Source organism: Mixophyes fleayi, chromosome 11 (genome assembly GCF_038048845.1).
Source record: "Mixophyes fleayi isolate aMixFle1 chromosome 11, aMixFle1.hap1, whole genome shotgun sequence".
Lineage (NCBI taxonomy): Eukaryota > Metazoa > Chordata > Amphibia > Anura > Limnodynastidae > Mixophyes > Mixophyes fleayi.
In genome coordinates this window covers 81,400,581-81,425,285 of record NC_134412.1, presented here as the reverse complement: position 1 = coordinate 81,425,285, position 24,705 = coordinate 81,400,581, and the positions used below count along the sequence as shown (strand labels likewise).

Sequence of the window (24,705 nt, the reverse complement as noted above, 5' to 3'; positions counted from 1 at the left end):
CACCGTGCAAGGGAGGAAACTCCACAAAGAGGGCACAGCCTGAAAAAACCAGAACAGAGGAGTCCAGCCAGAAGACACTCCAAGACAAGTGAGGAGATGCACGCCGGCAAAGCCCCGTTGATGGCCATGCAGGTTACCAGAAGAACTCTACATTGGATTTGGTGAGAAACAGGCAACTAATGTAGAAAAACAACCTGCAAGGAAAACCAATCCAGCTGCTGCCTGCAAAATAGACTGCAGGGTTGAGAGTCTGACTTGGGGAAGACCAGCAAGGAGGGAAACTGCAATAGTCAATGCGGAAAAAGATGAGCGCATGAAATCGGTGCCCCGGCAGTGTCCTGTGTGAGACACGGCCATACCCCGGGTTTCCCAGATACGTGCAGCATGATTCAGACAAGATAGTTGATGTGGAGAATAAAGGACAGCTCCAAGGCATGGATCACACCTAGGCTGCGAGCCCGTGGAACAGGATCCACCATCCAAGAGACTGAACCTCATCCTTACCTTGTCTGAAGCTGCTGACTTGAACGTCACATGAAGCTATACGGGGTTCAAACTAATTTTAATAAACATAAAGTGTTCTATTTCGCTGCAGGATAACTATTTGCAGCAAGACAATGACTCGGCTCACCTATGCCATACACGTAACACTAACATGATGTTCCTAAGACAAGTAATGTATTAATTGTTTGGGAGAATAATAGTTGAAGCACTGGGCAAACCTTAGAGACGCCGTGGAGAAAACAAATTGTCAAATCTCCTGGCTTTGGTCACAAATGATCCTCTACACAGAAAACAGTTGTGTGTATCTTTCCATGATTTCATTTATTACACTGTACTGCTTGGTTCTCAATGATCCCCACAGTGTTCAGTATTAATATCAGATTGGACTGACATATGACTGGGGCTTCGGCACCATTAATCCAGTTGTAATACCAACCAATGCTGCAGTTGTTAGAGCAGACTTAGAACGTTGATGTGCTCATAGGCAGGAAGATTAGGTCACTTGACCCTAGCGGTGGGATAATCACCTACATTATCCAACTGAAATTCAGCCCTGATTACGGCACATGTGGCCATGAGACTGTGGCCGCTCTGTCACAATGTCCGCGCTCTAGACATTCTACTTGCGATATGAGTGCCCACTTCATTTCAAGCAATCAGGGATGACTTAAGAGACCATTGGATAGCCTGGGTGCAAAATAACATTACTCTTTGTTAATGACTTAAAATGCGTAGCAGGTGTTATTTACAAGGCATATCTCCGAATATTTCTGATTGGAAAATCTGTGTACTCACAAATTATGCTCAAAACATGCAGCACGGTGGCTTAGTGGTTAGCAATTCTGCCTTACAGCGCTGGGGTCATGAGCTCAATTCCCGACCATGGTCTTATCTGTGTGGAGTTTGTATGTTCTCCCTGTGTTTGCGTGGGTTTCCTCCGGGTGCTCCGGTTTTCCTCCCACACTCCAAAAACATACTGGCAGGTTAATTGGCTGCTATCAAAATTGACTCTAGTCTGTCTCTCTGTGTGTGTGTGTCTGTGTGTATCTTGGGGCTTCCTTCTGGGTATCAAAGCCAGCCAAACAGCTGTCAGAACCCAATCCCGGAAATCCCACTAAACTAACTCCAACAAGAGGACACATTGTATCCGCTCCCTTCATCAAGTTGGGCTCTACATCAATAAATCCTATACGCACACAACCATTGGCTGGCTACTGCAATATTTATTTCACCAATCTCCGTAACAGGTTATTTCATTCCTTAAGTTTATTTTTCTTTGCCAATGAAAAAAATATTTAGGATTTTGAGTGAGGAAAGAATTGCCTCTCCACCTCTGGCGCCCATAAGGATAAGCCTACAGTGTTTGTTACTAAATATCTCTCTGCCTACAATAAATATATGCGGTCTTGTGTATTAAATAAATGATCCCCAATAAGTCACGACCTCAGCTCAAAATGTCTTAGGTTCTGATAAATCCTTGAAACGTTGTATGTATATGTATATATATATATATATATATATATATATATATACTTGTGAATGCTTTTGCTAGCTCTTTTATATAATGCAATCTTTCGTGGCCCTTTAATGAATCAGTTTGTGGTTAAGACCTTCAAATAGGACTACGGCATAAAAACTGCACAGATTTGTATAAAACGCTGTTGTGATGTTTCCTATTTCAGATGGCAAATCCCATGAAATATTTTAATATGTCTTTGGAAACAGACCATACATTGTTAGGTTTTTCCAGTCTCATTCTGGAATTTGCACAAAAATCAAAAGTAATCACATTCCTTCTGCGTATACTCAGTGTGAGCCCTTTCCGAACAAGCGGACATTGAAAGGTTTCAAAGATTACATTTGTTGTTTTTTTTCTTATAAAGGGTTTAAGCTTTTCTACACAGATCTATACAATGACCTTCTTGTACAAATGTACCCTTCATGTACTGAATGTGAAGTCTGTTATACCCTTGTGTAAAATGAGTTTAAGGAATTTTGGGTACATTTATGTTTTTTATGGCTAAAGTAATATAACCGGATTTGTTTATTAAAAGGAGATTCTTCTTCTTAGTGTTTATTTAATAGGCGCTACAAAGTTCTACAGCACCATACACGACCGTAGTACAAACAAAGTAGACACGATTCACATACACAAAATTTTACAAACATACATAGCACAAGTAGAACGGAAGAGCATGCGTAACAAATACAAGTTGTGATACAAGAAGGGTCATTTAAATCAAGTCATATTAGAAAGGGCAATTTCTGAAGGTGGCAAGAGAGGGGTGGGAAGCAAGTAGAGAAGAGGGGGAAGGGAGGGAAGAAACAAAAGGATAGATGGACCTGCTCATGAGAGCTTACAATCTAAAGAGGACGGAGCCACTATGTGTTTCATGATAAAGCTCCATAAATGAAGAACAGAATGATGGGTTGGGGAAATCTATACAAGGCTACAATTGCCAGCGTAGACAAAACAAAATTTGGGACCCGACCACACTATGTATTACCTGACCGTGCCCTTCGATTCAAACAAGCAAGCCCACAATTACCTAGACCCATGCAATTCATTTGTGAAGCACCACCCTTTTTAGGAACTACAAATCGGGACTGTGTACATTTGGGGCTAGATTTACTAAACTGCGGGTTTGAAAAAGTGGATATGTTGCCTATAGCAAACAATCAGATTCTAGCTGTCATTTATTTAGTGCACTCTACAAAATGACAGCTAGAATCTGATTGGTTGCTAGAGGCAACATCTCCACTTTTTCCAACATGCAGTTTGGTAAATATACTCCTTGGACTATTGGGGGGGTGGGGGGGGGGGGCGTGATGTAGTCCAGTGGTATTAAACTGATCTAAGTATACTAAAGTCGGAAAAGTCAACGCGCGGAGGCCGTGATTAAGCTTTGTTCCATGTGGGAAAACGAAATAAAAATAATAATAATAAAAGTGTTGGTGGGATGGAGAGGGTCAGAGTTACTCATCGTGACACAAAAGGGCAAAGAAAAAAAAGAGGAAGCATCTCAATGCCAATATGTCATTGATATTGGCCTAATATCACTATGATATCCACTTAATATAGTATTAACGGTAATTATCTTGCATGATGAAGAATATCTCTTCCATAGTGTAAGTACATTAAATTACTGAGGGGAGATCTCACGGCCGTGTCCTGGGGGCTAGACAATCGCGTCATTAGGCCACGCCCTGCTTGACCAAATGAACACATTTTCGGTCTATTGCAGCAGGGGGGGGGCGGTACCAGGGTAACGCGAGTTGCTGGGAATCGCAACACTATGGTTTGGCCCCCCCCCCCCAACCCATATCACTAAAATAATGGCAGGATGTGGGAGGCTGCTCTGCTCTCCCGGGAGTCCGGGAGAACTCCCTGACTTTTGGGAGTCTCTCTGACATTTTGGGAGAGTAGGCAACTATGAATAGTCAGAGCCCAATGTTTAAAGAACTAAGTTAACATACATTTAACTAAAAAGTGATGTGGTTGTAGCTCCCCTGTGCTGCTGAGCGTGAATATTTCTTCAGCAAATATAAAAATAGACTGACTGTGTGCCAACATTCTCTTGTAGTTTGGAGGTGTATCCTCCAACGGGGGCCACTTTAATGCCACTGGCATTGAAGATTTGTTTTAGGGGAGGAGAGGATAAGGGTGATGATGGTAGCCCAATGCTTCAGCTATGCCCCTTGGGGGACGTGTCACGCCCCCAGAGCCGTGACTTAGAACTCTAGCGCCTGGGGCGAGAAAGACAGATGCCGCCCCCCTAACACTCAACTTTAACCAAATGAACCTAAAATATTCCTAAATTGCGCCCCCCTTCAGCGGTGCGCCCTGGGCGGTCGCCCCTGTCGCACACTCCTAGTTACGCCCCTGTGTTGTGTGACTACGACCATGCTGGTACACTCTCTGTCCCTACACCAAAAATATAAATATATATCTTTTTTATTATTAATTTAGAAATACGAGTTGCAAAAACAAATATTGGATGTTTGTTTAGTATTTTGCCACTGTTATTTGTTTAATATATATTGCAATGTTTAAGTATTCTGAGATAGATGAAATCTGATCTATTATTGTTATCACCAAGGGAGGATCCAGGAAGTACAAAGTTTCACCTTCTGTGCAGCAGCAACAATCCTGACAGCTAAAGGATGTGTGAAGGACTTGCCACACTGGGGGCTCTAATAGCCGTTTTTCTTCTGTTTTCTGTTTTATTGTTTGCGGGTGTCACTTACTATGAATGTTCAAAAGCCGATATCCCACCTGGGGTTGCAAATCCTACAGATCTTTGGAGAATTCATGGAATAACAGCTGCTTTCTCCATCCTGGTGAGTACATTTCCTAAACCAGTGTTACAGAAAGCAGTTGTATCATTTAGTTTTTTTCTAATGCTCTATGATACATTATGATAATCACATAACATGAAAAGATTGGTAGCTGTGCAGAAAACGTGCATTCTGTCTCTGTGGCAAACACTGGGTTCACTAAACACACTAAATGCAAATTCATAAGGTCGGGTACTCTTGAGGTTACAGTCAGTGACCTAGCAATTTTTTGTGCACTTTTCATTACTTGGCAGAATTTTTTTCTCCCTTCCGTGATCCCAAAGGGGAGTTGCAAGTATTGGTGTGCGAAGCGCGTCCTTATGGCCCGCCCATGCAATGCAAATGTGTCATTTGACTGTGAGGGGCGGGCCCAAAATGACGCAATTCACCACGAATCGCGTCATGGAGGCCATCCTATACTGGTCACTACACTAGGAAGTGGGAGGATGCAGGAGAATATCCTGCTCTACTGGACATTCCGAAACAGCGGGCAACTACACACTTCAAGCACATTGATAAAAGAATTAAAAATATGCATGCTCCCCCTCCCAAATTACACCTCTCCCCAAAATGTAGCATTGCCTCCACACCCCACTGTGGATGGTTTGCAAGAAGCACTAACTCTGCTTGAAAACATCTGTAGCCACACCCCCATGCATCAATCCTGGACACCCCCCCTGCACTATCCCTGGTTACCCCCCCTGCACTATCCCTGGTCACCCCCCCTGCACTATCCCTGGACACCCCCCCTGCACTATCCCTGGTCACCCCCCCTGCACTATCCCTGGACACCCCCCCCCGCACTATCCCTGAACACACCCCCATGCACTATCCATGGACACACCCCCATGCACTATCCATGGACACACCCCCATGCACTATCCATGGACACACCCCCTGCACTATCCATGGGCACACCCCCATGCACTATCCATGGACACACCCCCTGCACTATCCCCGGTCACCCCCCCCTGCACTATCCCTGGACACACACCCCTGCACTATCCCCCCGTGCACTATCCCTGGAAACCCCCTCTCTGCACTATCCCTGGACACCCCCCCTGCACTATCCCTGGACACACACCCTTGCACTATCCCTGGACACCCCCCCCTGCACTATCCCTGGACACACCCCCCTGCTCTATCCCTGGACACTCCCCCCTGCACTATCCCTGGACACCCCCCCTGCACTATCCCTGGACACCCGCCCTGCACTATCCCTGGACACCCCCCCCTGCACTATCCCTGGACACACACCCTTCTTCACTCATACATAACATCCACAAAAATACATTCATCACCTCTGAAATTACACCCCACCCCACTAGTCATTTATAGAAATTGGGTCTCTCTGTGGCCCTTTTGCCTGTGAGGGAGCATAAAAATAAATCAACTGTGCTGCCTGCAAATAGAGGGGCTCTGCTTCTGGGTTGGCATCATGCCACGGTATGCCTGCTCCCAACTTTCTCCTTACGCCACAGCTTCCCATGCGTCAATGCCATCCAGCAGTGATCCATACCACACGATGAAGCCTAACTCAGAAATAGAGTCCAGCTATTTGCATATAGCACACAAGATAGACTGTGCTCTAGGACGAAGAGGGCACAGAGGAACTCAGGTTTCTCTTTTTTCTATACTTTATTATGCACAAGGAACTATGTAAAAAGACAATTGTCCAAAAGGTTTCAGGTTCTCTTTAACTAGCTCTGCTTAGCTCATACCAGAGGGGAGGTCGGGTAACAAGAGCAGGAGGGGGCGTTGTGCCACCATCGCGTCACTGTGGTCCCCTCCCGCTGCTATGAAATACCGAAATCCATGGCATTGTGTGCGTCAATCGCGTCATTAAGCCCCACCTCCACCAAGACCCAGGAGGATGCCTACTCTTCTGGTAGTCGGGGAGGACTCAACGAAATTCGGAAACCTCCTCCTGAAATTCCGGGAGAATAAGAATGTAGTATATAGTTTATAGTTATAGTTTAGCTTGCTATATATTACATAACCATAGCGGCCTGCTCCCAAATTAGAGGGAGACCTCCTGGACACCAGAGACAAGCGTGCAATTCTGTCGGGAGCACTTACTTGCTGCGTGGTGGGTGGAGCTTGATGCTGCTAGTGTTCCCCAGTAAACAGCTAGGGACAGGGTGTGATGAGTTATACTGAGGTGGGCAGGACTTGATAGCACAATCGCCCCACCCACTGACCACAAGCCCAGCCCACCTCGCCGTTTTCCTACCTTGCTTCTGATTTTCCCGGAAGCAAGGTAGGAAACATAGGCAGACATTGAAAAACAAAAAAGAACTACTGGATCATAGATTTCCTGTTTTACATTCTGGAATATGTTTTGCTGTTTGACCTTTTAGAACTGTACTAACAACCTTTTAGCCAATAGCTGTGGGATGCGCATTTCACTGTTTATCATTGATACTGAAAAATATTAATACTTACAGCTAATAATTTTGTTGTTTGGTCACATAAATAGGGGAAGACATTGGAGAAACTTGGAATATGCAGCGAGATTGCCTGTTTCCAATTTGCCATGAGATTTGCTAAGCCCAAGTTTGAGGAGGATCCGGAGCTCTTTATGAAAAACTTGCAATTTGAAGGGGTGCCTGTGAGGGTCTACCAGCCCCGAGCGCCCTCTGTTGGTGACAGAAAAGGAATTATGTATTTTCATGGAGGAGGATTCGTATTTGGAAGTATTGGTAAGGAAGACACCTAGGGGTATATTTACTAAACTGCTGGTTTGAAAAAGAGGAGTTGTTGCCTATAGCAACCAATCAGATTCTAGTTTTCATTTATTTAGTACATTCTACAAAACGACAGCTAGAATCTGAATGGTTGCTATAGGCAACATCTCCACTTTTTTCAAACCCGCTGTTTAGTAAATATACCCTCTATTGTGGCTCACCTATTGCTCTGTATAGTGTAGACAGGAATTATGTGGACTGAATAATAATAATGAAATGCAGCAATTCACTAGTAGTTTTTTTTTACCTGACTGAACTATAAGGCACTTTGCAGTTTTTAATTGAGGAGGAAAATCTGCCTAATAGGCCGGAACATTCTGCACATGAGTAAATGCTGTCACTGTTTTTCAGTACTGAATTTGTAAAGAGAATACCTCTCTCCCATGCTGCTGTTTGACGGAGGCATAAGACGTACAATCCACAAATGGCAGCTAACAAACCACCAATTGGCCCTAGAGTAATGCTCTTGTAAGCTGTCCATACATCCACGAAAACGCAGACCCCCTAATTTTTTGTGTGATTTTACAATTGAAGCCTCGGATCACCGGTAGCCATCCGATATTTTACATATCTGTCCTGCTGTCTTGCATGGCCTCTCGGGATGCTGAAAAGCAGTCATAGGGGTATATTTACTAAACTGCGGGTTTGAAAAAGTGGAGATGTTGCCTATAGCAACCAATCAGATTCTAGCTGTCATTTTGTAGATTGTACTAAATAAATGACAGCTAGAATCTGATTGGTTGCTATAGGCAACATCCCCACTTTTTCAAACCCACAGCTTAGTAAATCTAGCCCATAGTCTGTTCTTCTCAGCTGCACCCTTGCACAGTGTAATTGCTCTTATTCAATATATTGGATGCAATTCTCATGATCTCTTTATATTATCTGCATTTAAGTTAATATTTATTAAGGATAGAAATGTAAAAACAAAACAAAGAAATCCCATTATTATAACCATGTTCAGTGAACGTGTCATGAATGGGACTTGTAGTGCACAATGACTGCACCTTAACAGCAGCAAATCGTCCCATTAAATATTATTGCACAGTATATTTATGCACCATGTGGGGTATATTTACTAAACTGCAGGTTTGAAAAAGTGGAGATGTTGCCTATAGCAACCAATCAGATTCTAGCTGTCATTTTGTGGAATGTACTAAATAAATGACAGCTAGAATCTGATTGGTTGCTATAGGCAACAGTAAATATACCCCTGTGTGTCTGACATGAGGCTTGAAAAATGAGATTCTGTAAAGACCAGATCTCTGAGCAGGTGCTCTTGTACTCCCAGTGGGGTTGGTAGGTCACGGTTAATCTAGTTCTGCTGGTAATTCAGGATAGACGTCAAAGTTTCAGTCATTACACTGTATATATATATATATATATATCTGTAAATTTACAGCTGAGCCAGCTCTGTCTGTATTAGCTCACTCCCTGCACTGGATATTGTGCACTTTGTCTTACAGATCTAAAGTGAATCCAAGTGCTGATAAGGGACATACTGAGTTATATTCCATGACGTCTCACACATTTTACAGACTTGTTGTTTCAGAATGCACGGCCGTTTCATCCATACACATATTAATCCCTGTGCTCTGTCCTTTCATAGGCCGTAAAGGATGTGTTTAAAGGATGTGTATCCGGGTCTGGATTTCAGTTTTCATGCCCCTATACTCCACTATCGCTGCTCCTATTGGCGGCAGCGCCAGTGTCCCCCTTCCTCCCAGCCCCCAGGTACAGGCTACGGTGCCATGGTTCCTTTGGGGTTAAATGAATTACCCTGTTGCTCGGTGCAATGTTCCTATAAAAACCCTCATTCCCCTGTACATACTGCAGTGAATGTTTCATGTGTAATGGCGTTGGTGCAGCACTGTGATGTATAACATCTACAATTTAAGATGCATGTTTAAATGTGCTTAAAAAACAGACAATGTGGTGGTGGCGTAATCCCATCACTAGGCCTAAACCAATGTTGGCTAACCTGTGACACTCCAGGTGTTGTAAAACTACAAGTTACAGCATACCCTTCCAGCAATAAGCTGCTATATATTGCCAAAGCATGCTGGGACTTGTAGTTCTACAACACCTGGAGTGTCACAGGTTAGCCAACACTGTTCTAAACCATCACCTTGTCCCATATAACATTAGTATACAGTAAAGTAAATTTAAATGATCCATTATATTTTGGCTGTCAGACCAGCCTCCTGACATAAGAGAAATAAGGACTCTGTTTATCATGATCCTGCGATAGTGAAGGTTTACTGGAATTTTTTGCTGCACAATTTATCAATAGATGTTTGCGCGGGCATCTTTTTTGAAAAGATGCTTAATGATAATAATACAGCATCTTTCATTTTTCCGCTCTCGGCTATCACCATAGTGCTTGTGTGTATCACCAGCGGCTGGCTGTATGTAATAAGCCACACGTCTTCACCAGTCATGGGCTTTCATAAATAAGAAGAAACCGTGAATATGACAAAAACTCCTATTTTTGCTGGATTTAGGGCCAATCCCAGCTAACAGTCCTGATTTTTGTGGGTCGTTCCTCAGCACCATAAAAGCCTACCAGAAAATGGGTGTGGCTTTAGCCCAAATGGGTGTCGACTTGGGCATAGATGGGTGTGGTTTGTGCAGACTAGGTGAGTGGCCCAGTATAAAATCGGGAATGTTAACAGGTGTGTAAATCTGTGAGCTGCTACGTCAAAAAGTGAAAATAACAGAGTTTGCCTATCCCTAGTTTCTACCACTCATCTTTGCATCATTATATATAGTCTTCCTAATATATGATCTGTGGCCCATCCATGAAATTAAGTATCCAAGTTTCTTGACAGTTGTGGAAAACCATCACCAGTTCCAGTGTTTTACTTAATGCGTTTATTTATTTTTATAGATACCTATGACGTTCTATGCCGATACATAGCAAAGAAATCTGGGGCTGTAGTGGTCTCAGTTGGGTATGTAGACTTCATCTTTCACCAATATGTTCTATTGTTTCAGCCAACTTCACGAAGATGAGTTAATGACATGTATTATGATTCTCTGGGATTGCAAAATAATGTGTGAACCAAGCACCCAACGCGTTTTGTCTTTTCCCTCAGGGAAACTGCATTTGCAGAAGGAACTAGGCACCCATTATAAATGGCAGTTCAACCAACTTTCTAAGTAGTGTTTTTACTGATTTGTATTTCTGTGTGAAACGATTAGGTATTTACTTTAAAGCTAATTGTACTAAAGCTGAACATATTTGTAGTCCCTGATTATAAGACAAAACCAGAAAACATCAGGATTCACACAAACCCTAATTTCAATACTAGACTTATACATCATTTACCTTTAGAATATGCACAATACACACATTGTGGTCAAATTGTGCCTGACTGTAATACAAAAAAAAACAAAAATCTCTGAAAGGTAGGAAAGGGTGTCCACATCATACTACAGGCTATAGGGGACTACCAAACCATATAGAGGGATGCACAGATATACAACACATATATACACCCAAATGTATAATAATTACATTCTTAGAAGTCTAAGTTAACATTTGAACTGCTTAAGTGTAGAACTTAAGTATTAAGCTACAAAGCTTCATGTGTTCCCTGAACACTCACCTCTTCAGGCAAGCTTATTAAATTCCCGAACCACCTCCTTAACCCCTAGACTATTCTGCCCGATTACCATGCATCTACACTGTTCACACAAAACTTTCACGTGTTCTCTTTTTGTGCTTACACAATCCTCTGACCCCAGACCAACATGTGTAACTGTATCATATAACCCCATGTTTGCCCACTATCCCTGGAGAGCAGGCGCCCTCCTGGATCCCGTCATCAGGCCCCATCTCCCCTACTGTGGCATGCTGTGAACCTCGGCGTTTTATAGGGACCTGAGCCACTGTGATGTGGTCGCCTCACCACCCCCCCTCCCACACTTGCCATCACTAGGCTCAAAATACAGAATCGGTAAGATACCCTGGTGCTTTTACCAAGATACTTCATATACCATTTGCACCGAAAGACTTCACTCAGGGATTTGATTTAAAAAAAAAATACAAATGCATGACATCAAGTGTAAAGAATGCAGTATATACAATTTCAATGCATCTTGAATTATTTTAATATAGATGCCAGTCGTCATTTCAGAATAGAAAACTATTCTTTCATAAGGACAAATAAAAAAAGTAAAAAGAAAAAAATTAAAGAGTAACATGCATCTTTACTGTTTACTTTTAGGGGTATATTTACTAACCTGTGGTTTTTAAAAAGTGGAGATGTTGCCTATAGCAACCAATCAGATTCTAGTTATCAATTATTTAGTACCTTCTACAAAATGACAGCAAGAATCTGATTGGTTGCTATAGGCAACATCTCCACTTTTTCAAACCCGCCGTTTATTAGATATACCCCTAAGTCTCAGCTTTTTGACCTAAATACGATCCTATAAGAACTCTGTCCTGAGGATGTGGGAAAAGCTTCGTCTTCAGGTTTAACATAACCTTTGTTACACAAGATAATTAACTTTTTCTGTGCACATGAGATGTTCAATATAAAAGATCCTTGAAGAAGGTTACATATATGCGGTGATGTCATGTACCTTCGTTTTTCTACATACTATATCGCACCGGATGCTCTCCCTGTGTCAACAATGTGAGAAATTCTAAAAGCTATCTGTTTATTCCATTAAAAGGAAAGGCCCCACTGCATTGGGGAACTGAGCGTACCTTTCCGAAGAGTTTGCCCTGGGGTAGGATGTGAGCCGATCATGAACCTTTCATATCCGATAATGGGACAACCTCTTCGCTAAGGTACATCCTGCTGCAGACCATTTCACCTCATATAAGGCAGACTTCAATTTATATTCTCTACTTGGAATGTACTAAATAAATGATAACTAGAATCTGATTGGTTGCTATAGGTAACATCTCCACTTTTTCAAGCCCGCAGTTTAGTAAATATACCCCATAGTCTTACTCTTCACTTTTTACTTTGTCCATTCTGAAACGTCAACTTGTGTCTTTGTAACAATACTTTAGGATGTATTAGTTTCGTATATGCTTCATCCTTTATACTTAATGTCATAAATTTGTATTTTTTTTTAAATCAAATCCCTGAGTGACGTAAACATCCAAAAGAAGAGTCACAAAAAATAAAATTTTTAAAAATGTTTCCCCATTTTATCCTAAATAATGCATATGAAAACTGAAATATATTTACATAACTATGTTAACAAAAGAGAGCCCAACTAACAAAATGGTTAAACATGACACATTTAGAATTTGACCCCCCTCAGGTACAATTTTAGGAGAGACCATTTGGCAGCAAAAGGTTTACAAATAATGACTATGGAAATATTTATTTTAGGTACCGCCTGGCACCAGAACACAAGTACCCAGCGGCTTTTGACGACTGTCTCGGTGCCACAATTCACTTTTTAAAGAAGGCAGCGGAACATGGAGTGGATTCTTCCTCCATTATAATATGTGGAGATAGCGCGGGGGGTAACCTCACGGCCGCTGTTTGCCAAGCCCTGGTGACCAGGACAGATCTACCAAAGCCTCTGGCCCAGGTGCTGATTTACCCAGTTGTCCAAATGGTCGACTATAATTTGCCATCGTACCAACAAAACAGCATGGTCCCTCTGTTACTCCGAGAGCGCACACTATTCTACAAACTGCACTATGTAGGTAGCAATCTAAGTGAGGATCTATGTAAAGAAATTCTAGATGGCCGTCATGTTCCTCCTCAAATGAGGATGAAATTCAGCAAGTGGTTGAATGTTGATAATATTCCTGAGGAGTTTAAGGCCAAAGGTTACAAGCCCCATACGGCGGCCTCCTTTAACAGCGATCTCTATGAAAAAATCAAACGTGTGTTTGAACCTCACTTCTCTCCGCTGCTGGCTGAGGACTCTGTGATTGGTCTTCTACCAAAAGCGTATCTCTTGACATGTGAATTTGACGTTCTGCGTGATGAAGAGCTACTCTATAAGAGACGCCTGGAAGAGAATGGAGTCCCAGTCACCTGGTATCATGTCAAAGATGGATTCCATGGGATTGTGAGCTTCTTTGATAAACCTAATGTTACTTCTGGAAAGATGGCTGTAGATAATGTTGTGACCTTTATTAAAAATCTTTGAATTTTTGTCATTCTAAATTCTTGTAATTACATTTACACTCCGCTGCCCACAGCCATCCTGGTAGGAGCCATGTTCATTTTTACACTACTAGATTACCTTCCAGTCATGTATATAGACTATCACTGACACCAGGGTTTGGCTGCCGGCCAAGTAAAGACTTTAAATTGAAGTCTGCCTTAAATAGAGATGGGCGGGTCCGGTTCTCCGAGAACCGAACCCACCCGAACTTTGGGTATCCGAGTACCGAGCTGAGCAGCTCGGTACTCTCCCGCCCATTCCGAATCCAAATCGAGGCCGAACGTCATTGTGACGTCGTCGGATCTCGGGACTCGGTTCTCGCGATACTTCAACTTTATAAATACACGCCTCCACAGCAATCCATCGCCATTTGACAGAGGGAGAGAGCAGGGTGTAGTCATAGGCTAATTAGAGCAGGGACAGAGAATACCATATTGTTCTTGCAATTGCTCTAACCAAAATCGCTAGTGCAGAGAGGAGGATAGAGGTTTATTATTTTTTCTTCATATTTGGCACTCCCCAGCGCTTTTGGGGTGTCCCCCATAATTGTGCATTAATATTTCTGGCTGTCAAAAGTCATATCTGTCAGCATTATCTACTAAATAATTTGTAGCACACCTCAGTGTTTTTGGGGTGTCCTCCCTAATTGTGCATTAATATTTCTGGCTGTCAAAAGTCATATCTGTCAGCAGTATCTACTCAATAATTTTTAGCACTCCTCAGTGTTTTTGGGGTGTCCTCCCTAATTGTGCATTAATATTTCTGGCTGTCAAAAGTCATATCTGTCAGCAGTATCTACTCAATAATTTGTAGCACTCCTCAGTGTTTTTGGGGTGTCCTCCCTAATTGTGCATTAATATTTCTGGCTGTCAAAAGTCATATCTGTCAGCAGTATCTACTCAATAATTTTTAGCACTCCTCAGTGTTTTTGGGGTGTCCTCCCTAATTGTGCATTAATATTTCTGGCTGTCAAAAGTCATATCTGTCAGCAGTATCTACTCAATAATTTTTAGCACTCCTCAGTGTTTTTGGGGTGTCCTCCCTAATTGTGCATTAATATTTCTGGCTGTCAAAAGTCATATCTGTCAGCAGTATCTACTCAATAATTTGTAGCACTCCTCAGTGTTTTTGGGGTGTCCTCCCTAATTGTGCATTAATATTTCTGGCTGTCAAAAGTCATATCTGTCAGCAGTATCTACTCAATAATTTTTAGCACTCCTCAGTGTTTTTGGGGTGTCCTCCCTAATTGTGCATTAATATTTCTGGCTGTCAAAAGTCATATCTGTCAGCAGTATCTACTCAATAATTTGTAGCACTCCTCAGTGTTTTTGGGGTGTCCTCCCTAATTGTGCATTAATATTTCTGGCTGTCAAAAGTCATATCTGTCAGCAGTATCTACTCAATAATTTTTAGCACTCCTCAGTGTTTTTGGGGTGTCCTCCCTAATTGTGCATTAATATTTCTGGCTGTCAAAAGTCATATCTGTCAGCAGTATCTACTCAATAATTTGTAGCACTCCTCAGTGTTTTTGGGGTGTCCTCCCTAATTGTGCATTAATATTTCTGGCTGTCAAAAGTCATATCTGTCAGCAGTATCTACTCAATAATTTGTAGCACTCCTCAGTGTTTTTGGGGTGTCCTCCCTAATTGTGCATTAATATTTCTGGCTGTCAAAAGTCATATCTGTCAGCAGTATCTACTCAATAATTTTTAGCACTCCTCAGTGTTTTTGGGGTGTCCTCCCTAATTGTGCATTAATATTTCTGGCTGTCAAAAGTCATATCTGTCAGCAGTATCTACTCAATAATTTGTAGCACTCCTCAGTGTTTTTGGGGTGTCCTCCCTAATTGTGCATTAATATTTCTGGCTGTCAAAAGTCATATCTGTCAGCAGTATCTACTCAATAATTTTTAGCACTCCTCAGTGTTTTTGGGGTGTCCTCCCTAATTGTGCATTAATATTTCTGGCTGTCAAAAGTCATATCTGTCAGCAGTATCTACTCAATAATTTTTAGCACTCCTCAGTGTTTTTGGGGTGTCCTCCCTAATTGTGCATTAATATTTCTGGCTGTCAAAAGTCATATCTGTCAGCAGTATCTACTCAATAATTTGTAGCACTCCTCAGTGTTTTTGGGGTGTCCTCCCTAATTGTGCATTAATATTTCTGGCTGTCAAAAGTCATATCTGTCAGCAGTATCTACTCAATAATTTTTAGCACTCCTCAGTGTTTTTGGGGTGTCCTCCCTAATTGTGCATTAATATTTCTGGCTGTCAAAAGTCATATCTGTCAGCAGTATCTACTCAATAATTTGTAGCACTCCTCAGTGTTTTTGGGGTGTCCTCCCTAATTGTGCATTAATATTTCTGGCTGTCAAAAGTCATATCTGTCAGCAGTATCTACTCAATAATTTTTAGCACTCCTCAGTGTTTTTGGGGTGTCCTCCCTAATTGTGCATTAATATTTCTGGCTGTCAAAAGTCATATCTGTCAGCAGTATCTACTCAATAATTTGTAGCACTCCTCAGTGTTTTTGGGGTGTCCTCCCTAATTGTGCATTAATATTTCTGGCTGTCAAAAGTCATATCTGTCAGCAGTATCTACTCAATAATTTTTAGCACTCCTCAGTGTTTTTGGGGTGTCCTCCCTAATTGTGCATTAATATTTCTGGCTGTCAAAAGTCATATCTGTCAGCAGTATCTACTCAATAATTTTTAGCACTCCTCAGTGTTTTTGGGGTGTCCTCCCTAATTGTGCATTAATATTTCTGGCTGTCAAAAGTCATATCTGTCAGCAGTATCTACTCAATAATTTTTAGCACTCCTCAGTGGTTTGCGCTCAGAATGGATTCAAAGCAGTCCACATATGATCTAAATGAGCAACCAGGTTCTGTCACCAGTCCTGATGTTAGTGTTCCCAGTACGTCATCTGGCCAAGGCGATGTCAAACAACAGAGTGTTTTCAAATTAGTGCAAAAAACAAAAACCAAAAAAAAATTTACTGTATTGAAGCGAAAAAGAAGTGTAACTGAGCAAAAGTTAAGTGACGATAAAAAAAAAATTGCAAGCATGCCATTCTACACACGCAGTGGCAAAGAGAGAATGAGGCCTTCACCTTTGGCTATTAGTGGCAGATCCCAAAAAGTTACCCAGGCTACAATTGGTGCACAACTACTGTTACGCGTCAAAGCTGAGCTGCAAGATACCAGTGAGGCATTACAGGAGAATATTTGCTCTGATTCACAAATGACAACAATCCCTGTGGAGAGTCCATCCAACAGTGGGATGTCTAATCGTGAGCATTCTGCTGATGTGTGCCTTAATAGCCCGAGTGTAGCCGTTGATACCCAAATTGAGGATGCCACTTTGGAATTAGAAGAGGATGAGGGGGAGATTTGTGTAGGCGACGAGGGCGCTAATGAGGATGTTGATGAGGATGAGGTTGTTTGTGTAAGTCCTGCACCAGTGGCAGCAGTTCTGGCACGTGACAAGAAAAAGGCCATTGTCATGCCTGGGCATAAAACAAAAAAATCCACTTCTTATGTGTGGAATTATTTCTACCCAAATCCAGACAACAATTGTATAGCCATTTGTAGTGTATGTGAAGCCACAGTCAGTCGAGGGAGGGACCTTAACCATCTTGGAACCTCGTCTATGTTACGCCATTTAACGAGAGTTCATGGCAAAGTGTTGGGAAAAGCTGAAAGTTCTTCCCAAAAGAATACAAGCACTCCCTCATCAGCTAAGACCCTCCGCTCACCGACATACCGACGGCTACAAAATACACCCACCACACCATCCTCATCAATATCCTCAGTAGCGCTCGGAGTTAGCCCGGCATCCCACTTAAGGCTGGATGACTCCGGCACTATTATTGATTCCTCTGAAGAAAGCGTTAGTCCTGCTGCTGCTGTTGCTGCTGCTGGGGGTGAATCGTCATCCCAGAGGCAGGTGAATAAAATGAGCAGTCCTACATTTCAGCAATTAACTGTGAAACAATCATTTGCGAGGGGAAGCAAATATGACAGCAGTCACCCAGTCGCCAAGCGAATCACAGACGCCATGGCTGCAATGTTAGTGTTAGATCTGCGTCCAATCTCCACAATAAACGCAGCTGGTTTTTCACAGTTAATTGAGGTTTTGTGTCCGCGTTACAGAATTCCATCGCGACACCATTTCTCCCGTAAAGCTATTCCACAACTATACCAAAAAGTGTGTAAAAATGTAGAGATTGCGCTGAAAAATGCCATTCTGCCCACTGTTCACTTAACCACAGATATGTGGACAAGTGGAAGTGGCCAAACCAAAGACTATATGACTGTGACAGCCCACTGGGTTGGTCATTCACCTTCACCAGCAGGAACAGCAGCAGCATGTACACCACTACGTAACATTTGTCACAGGCAGGCCACTCTTTGTATCACCGGCTTCACTAACAGGCATACGGCTGACAATTTGTTACGCAAACTGAGAGATGTGATTGATGCATGGCTTATACCACTCGGACTCTCCCCAGGGTATGTCATTTCAGATAACGCCAACAATATAGTGCGAGCATTACAGCTGGGTGATTTCCAACATATTCCCTGTTTTGCTCACACCATCAACTTGGTGGTGCAGAGCTTCCTACGAAATAACCGTGAGGTGCAGGAGATGCTTTCGGTGGCCCGTAAAATTTCAGGCCATTTCAGGCATTCAGCCACAGCATGTAGGAGATTACAGCAGCTCCAAGAGCAGTTTAACTTGCCCTGCCACCAACTTAAGCAAGAGGTGGTAACTCGGTGGAATTCCACCCTGTACATGCTTCAGAGGATGGAGGAACAGCGCAAAGCCATCCAAGCATATTGCACAAGTCATGACATTGGGAAAGGAGGGGGGATGTATTTCACTCTTGCACAGTGGGGAATCCTTTCAGTGCTGTGCAAGGTGCTGAAACCATTTGAAGTTGTGACATGTGAGGTCAGTGCAGACTCTGCTAGTTTGAGCCAAGTCATTCCTTTAATTAGACTATTGGAAAAGCAGCTTGAGAAAATGAAGGAGGAGCTGAAAGCAAGCAATTCAGCAAAGTATGTTGGCCTTGTCGATCAAGTACTTAATTCGCTTCACAATGATCCTCGAGTTATTAAGATCTTGAACTCGGATCAGTACGTTTTGGCCACTGTGCTTGATCCAAGGTTTAAAACCTACATTGAGTCTTTACTTGTAAATGAGCGAGATGTGAACTTTTGCAAGGAGCTATTGCTCAGCAAGTTGGCCGCTGAACTGGGCCTCGGCTTGACGACGTGTCCTCCTTCACTTTCTCAAGCTGTTGCTCGTAAAAAATTAAATTTCCAAAAAAGAAGCAGGGAAGACACAGGGGGCAGACGAGAACAATTTAACATCTGGGCTGGTTTGAAGGATTTTTCAAAAAAAAGTGTCACTTTGCCCATAAGTCCATCCAATATGAGTATAAACATGCAAAGGATGGTGGAGGATTACTTTCAAGAGGTAGTTGATATGGAAATGTCAGACAGTCCCTTTCCTTACTGGGAAGAAAAGCAAGCCATTTGGAAACCCATGTACAAACTTGCTTTGCAATACCTAAGCTGCCCACCCTCCAGTGTGTACTCTGAACGAGTGTTCAGCACAGCAGGGAACTTAGTCAGTGATCGCCGTAGAAGGTTACTTCCCAAAAATGTGGAGAAAATGATGTTTATAAAAATGAACTACATCTTCCACGAGGAAGGCCTTCACCATCCAAGACATCCAAGCACTGACTGTTCTCTAATGGCGGATTCAAGCGGCGATGAATTGATAGTCTGTGATGATGACGTACACACTGATGAGGGTGAGGATGAAGCTGAAGATGATGCCGATAACATCTTTTTAAAACTTTCTATGTAAGTGTAGGGTGCAATCTACCCCCAAAGAGGAAAGGGACTTGTGGCATTTCCATATCACATACCATCTTGAAAGGCTGCTGTTAGGGCAATTTATCCTTAAGGGTAGGGTGTCATAGACAGAGTGACCCTAAACTGGCTTTGTCCATTTTTCATAATATTGTACAGTCTATAATGGCTGAATTTTTTAGTATTTTATACAAGTGGAGGGGGGCCTAGAGAGACAGAAACCAAACTGGCTTTCTCCATGTCAATTAATATTGTACAGTCTATAATGGCTGAATTTTTTGGTATTTTATACAAGTGGAGGGGGGCCTAGAGAGACAGAGTGACCCCAAACTGTCTTTCTCCATGTCAATTAATATTGTACAGTCTATAATGGCTGAATTTTTTAGTATTTTATACAAGTGGAGGGGGGCCTAGAGAGACAGAAACCAAACTGTCTTTCTCCATGTCAATTAATATTGTACAGTCTATAATGGCTGAATTTTTTGGTATTTTATACAAGTGGAGGGGGGCCTAGAGAGACAGAGTGACCCCAAACTGTCTTTCTCCATGTCAATTAATATTGTACAGTCTATAATGGCTGAATTTTTTAGTATTTTATACAAGTGGAGGGGGGCCTAGAGAGACAGAAACCAAACTGTCTTTCTCCATGTCAATTAATATTGTACAGTCTATAATGGCTGAATTTTTTGGTATTTTATACAAGTGGAGGGGGGCCTAGAGAGACAGAGTGACCCCAAACTGTCTTTCTCCATGTCAATTAATATTGTACAGTCTATAATGGCTGAATTTTTTAGTATTTTATACAAGTGGAGGGGGGCCTAGAGAGACAGAAACCAAACTGTCTTTCTCCATGTCAATTAATATTGTACAGTCTATAATGGCTGAATTTTTTGGTATTTTATACAAGTGGAGGGGGGCCTAGAGAGACAGAGTGACCCCAAACTGTCTTTCTCCATGTCAATTAATATTGTACAGTCTATAATGGCTGAATTTTTTAGTATTTTATACAAGTGGAGGGGGGCCTAGAGAGACAGAGTGACCCCAAACTGTCTTTCTCCATGTCAATTAATATTGTACAGTCTATAATGGCTGAATTTTTTAGTATTTTATACAAGTGGAGGGGGGCCTAGAGAGACAGAAACCAAACTGGCTTTCTCCATGTCAATTAATATTGTACAGTCTATAATGGCTGAATTTTTTGGTATTTTATACAAGTGGAGGGGGGCCTAGAGAGACAGAGTGACCCCAAACTGTCTTTCTCCATGTCAATTAATATTGTACAGTCTATAATGGCTGAATTTTTTAGTATTTTATACAAGTGGAGGGGGGGCTAGAGAGACAGAAACCAAACTGGCTTTCTCCATGTCAATTAATATTGTACAGTCTATAATGGCTGAATTTTTTGGTATTTTATACAAGTGGAGGGGGGCCTAGAGAGACAGAGTGACCCCAAACTGTCTTTCTCCATGTCAATTAATATTGTACAGTCTATAATGGCTGAATTTTTTAGTATTTTATACAAGTGGAGGGGGGCCTAGAGAGACAGAAACCAAACTGGCTTTCTCCATGTCAATTAATATTGTACAGTCTATAATGGCTGAATTTTTTGCTATTTTATACAAGTGGAGGGGGGCCTTGAGAGACAGAAAGCAAACTGGCTTTTTCCATTTCTTTACATATTTAACTATAAGTGTAGGGTGTAATATACATTCAAAGACGATGGCTGCATTGCCAATATGCATAGATGGAGAGGAAGACAATCTGTTTTGTGTGTAGAATAGGCCTACCAACGAAGAATTAAACTGTTTTTTTGGATGATTTATTACCTCAACAATTAGATTACTTGTCTCTAAAACAGTTGGAGCACTAAATTGGGTTAATTTAGGCCCAAAAACATGGATTTTCCCAAAAAATAGCAAAACAAAACCAAACAAAACCAAAACCAAAACCAAAACACGCAATGGCGGTTTTGCAAAACCAAAACCAAAACCAAAACACGACGGTAATCCAGATCCAAAACCGAATCCAAAACCAAAACACGGGGGTCAGTGACCATCTCTAGCCTTAAAGGAGGAGAAATGGTCTGCAGCAGAGTGCACCTTACTGAAGAGGTTGTCCCATTATTGAATGTGAAAGGTACATGATCAGCTCACATCCTACCCCAGGGCACACTCTTCGGAAAGGTGTGTCCAGTTCCCCAATGCAGTGGGGCCCTTCCTTTTAATGGAATAAACAGATAGTTTTCGAATCTTCCACATTGTTGACACAGGGAGCATCATGTACGATACAGTATGTAGAAAAATTAAGGAATCACTGACACTTACCTCGTTGTATGAATCAACCAATCTACACAGAGCAAGTTTGCAAAGCTGCCTTTCACACTCTGCCTGCTTAAAGAAGCTCCTCCCACCTAACATCTCAGCCTGCTGCAGAGAACTGAAAGAGAGCAGGGTGGACACATTTAACTAAGTATAAACACACTATTTCCTGTTTTTTATTCTACGCAGCATTTGCTATATATGCTATAGATTAATAGTGACTTTACTTGCACTTTAAACATTTGTAGGTCTCACAAGCTTTTATTTGTGAATGCTAATAGTAATTATTGTGTACCGCCATTTGCATTTTAAGGTTTCCCATTAAGATTTTTTTTTCTATTAAGTACAACATGCATATAGATATATAGTACAATTCTAGACACAAATACAATATTTAGAGTACATGTGATCTGGGTGTGGTGGACAACATTTTAGGGTATGTGGCCAGAATCACTCAGATCATGTGTAGACAATGGATTAATATTTCTTTACTCATTTCTATTTTAAAAGGGTGTACCCACACCAGGCGCGTGCTGGGAGAGGGAATCCCGGGGGGCACACAGGTGGCCGCATCACATGACAGGGGATGCGGCCGTCTGTGCGCTGACACGGTCGCATCTGATATGATCAGATGCGGCCGTGGGGAGAAATGATGTATTTTGCATCGGGGGGAGGGGGGGGTGGCCGGCCTACCCCCGGCCCTAATGGCCGTCTGACCCAGCGGTCCGGGGGGCCGTTGCCCCCCTGCCCCCCGGGCCAGCCCGCCCCTGACCCACACTTATGTCCCACGCTGTAGACGAGTTATGTATTGTCAAACTTTTATTTATGACAGTTGTTTTGGTCTAAGTACCTACATAGTTGTGTATTCTGTTTTTCACTGGTGCAATAAAATTAAAAATAAAAGCAAAATGAAAGAATAATAACAAAAATAAAAAACTTTGCGGATGTCAGTGCATACAAAATAAGGCACCCATAGAAACAACTGCTTTATACTGTGTTTATTTATCTGCAGGAACTGGCCAAATATTTATACAGAGGCTGTCTGTAATGCAAAAAACTCAAACTTAACTTCTCCCTCATGTGGTAACTATTCAGGTTGCACCAGGCAAAATATGGAAACAATACAGGAAGTGCTCATTGTTACAGGAATTGGTCCCCCCCTCAGAGCATGTGACCGCACTCTCCTGAAACTGCTGAGCACAGGCCTGGCCAATCAGTGGCTCTCCAGGTGTTGTGAAACTACAAGCACCAGCATGCTCTGCCAGTAGACAACCAGCCGATAGCTGGCAAGGTATGCTGGGACATGTAGTTTCACAACACCTGGAGAGGCACTGATTGGCCAGTCCTGGCTTAGAAGAAGTGATTGCATACACCTGATCTGTTGTAGCCAGACTACAGGTATCACAATCCACTCTAGCTGGGGTTCACCTGGAACTGGAATACACATTACCATGTTGTATGTGCATACACCAGCCCCATATCACAGCTTGTAAATAACCAGAGAAAAATAAACCATGTTTTTTAAAAAACAAAAACTGTTGGTGTTTTTCTTTACTCACTAAAGGTAAGATCTCCAACTGCACAATTACAGTATTTATCCTAATGCTTTCAGTCTCTTCTTTAATAGTATATATGTGCTCTTTCTCATTAGTGGTCAGTGGGTACTCCCAAACATTTATCTCTATAACAGTGAGCTTGCCTTAAGAAAATAAATTTGCCCATTCTCTTCTGGCCACTCTCTGATTGGTGCTCAGCGGTCTCTCCATCTCTGTGACTGCAGGGAACATTATATCAGCAGTGTGATGAAGGGGCAGCAGTGTGATGAAGGGAGGGCAGTGTGCCGAAAGGGTAGCAGTGTGATAAAGGGGTAGTAGTGTGATGCAGGAGCAGCAGTGTGATGAAAGGTCAGCAGTGTGATGCAGGAGCAGCAGTGTGCTGAAGGGGCAGCAGTGTGATGCAGGGAGGGCAGTGTGCCGAAAGGGTAGCAGTGTGATAAAGGGGTAGTAGTGTGATACAGGAGCAGCAGTGTGATGAAAGGTCAGCAGTGTGATGCAGGGTCAGCAGTGTGATGCAGGAGCAGCAGTGTGCTGAAGGGGCAGCAGTGTGATGCAGGGAGGGCAGTGTGCCGAAAGGGTAGCAGTGTGATAAAGGGGTAGTAGTGTGATGCAGGAGCAGCAGTGTGATGAAAGGTCAGCAGTGTGATGCAGGAGCAGCAGTGTGCTGAAGGGGCAGCAGTGTGATGCAGGGGGGTACAGTGTAATGAAGCGTCAGCAGTGTGATGAAGGATCAGCAGTGTGATGAAGGGGCAGCAGTGTGATGAAGGGGGCACAGTGTGATGCAGGAGCAGCAGTGTGATGCAGGGGCAGCAGTGTGATGCAGGAGCAGCAGTGTGATGCAGGGGCAGCAGTGTGATGAAGGGGGCACAGTGTGATGCAGGAGCAGCAGTGTGATGCAGGAGCAGCAGTGTGATGAAAGGTCAGCAGTGTGATGCAGGAGCAGCAGTGTGCTGAAGGGGCAGCAGTGTGATGCAGGGGACACAGTGTGATGCAGGAGCAGCAGTGTGATGCAGGAGCAGCTATCCTTTAAATAATTTATGCAAGGTCCAATACAATAGTAATGCAATTTACAGATAATGGTAATGAAACAGCAGGCTCTTCTACAAGATTCAGTTACAGCACAAAACAAATATTTGCAAAAACATTAAATTGAAATGACATATCTTCCACAAAAAAATGCTGCTTTTAGGTCACTGTCCCGCTGTCC

At 42.5% G+C, this 24,705-nt stretch overlaps 1 protein-coding gene across 1 annotated transcript; it reads left to right on the top strand.

Moving 5' to 3' along the window:
• The first annotated feature begins 4,472 nt into the window (after nt 1–4,472).
• On the top strand, nt 4,473–13,729 carry LOC142106893 (arylacetamide deacetylase-like 4). The gene is made up of 4 exons (XM_075189942.1): nt 4,473–4,845; nt 7,322–7,544; nt 10,480–10,543; nt 12,950–13,729. Exons 1-4 carry the CDS (start codon nt 4,669–4,671, stop codon nt 13,722–13,724), a joined length of 1,239 nt encoding a protein of 412 aa, XP_075046043.1. The 5' UTR covers nt 4,473–4,668; the 3' UTR covers nt 13,725–13,729.
• The last annotated feature ends 10,976 nt before the right edge of the window (nt 13,730–24,705 follow it).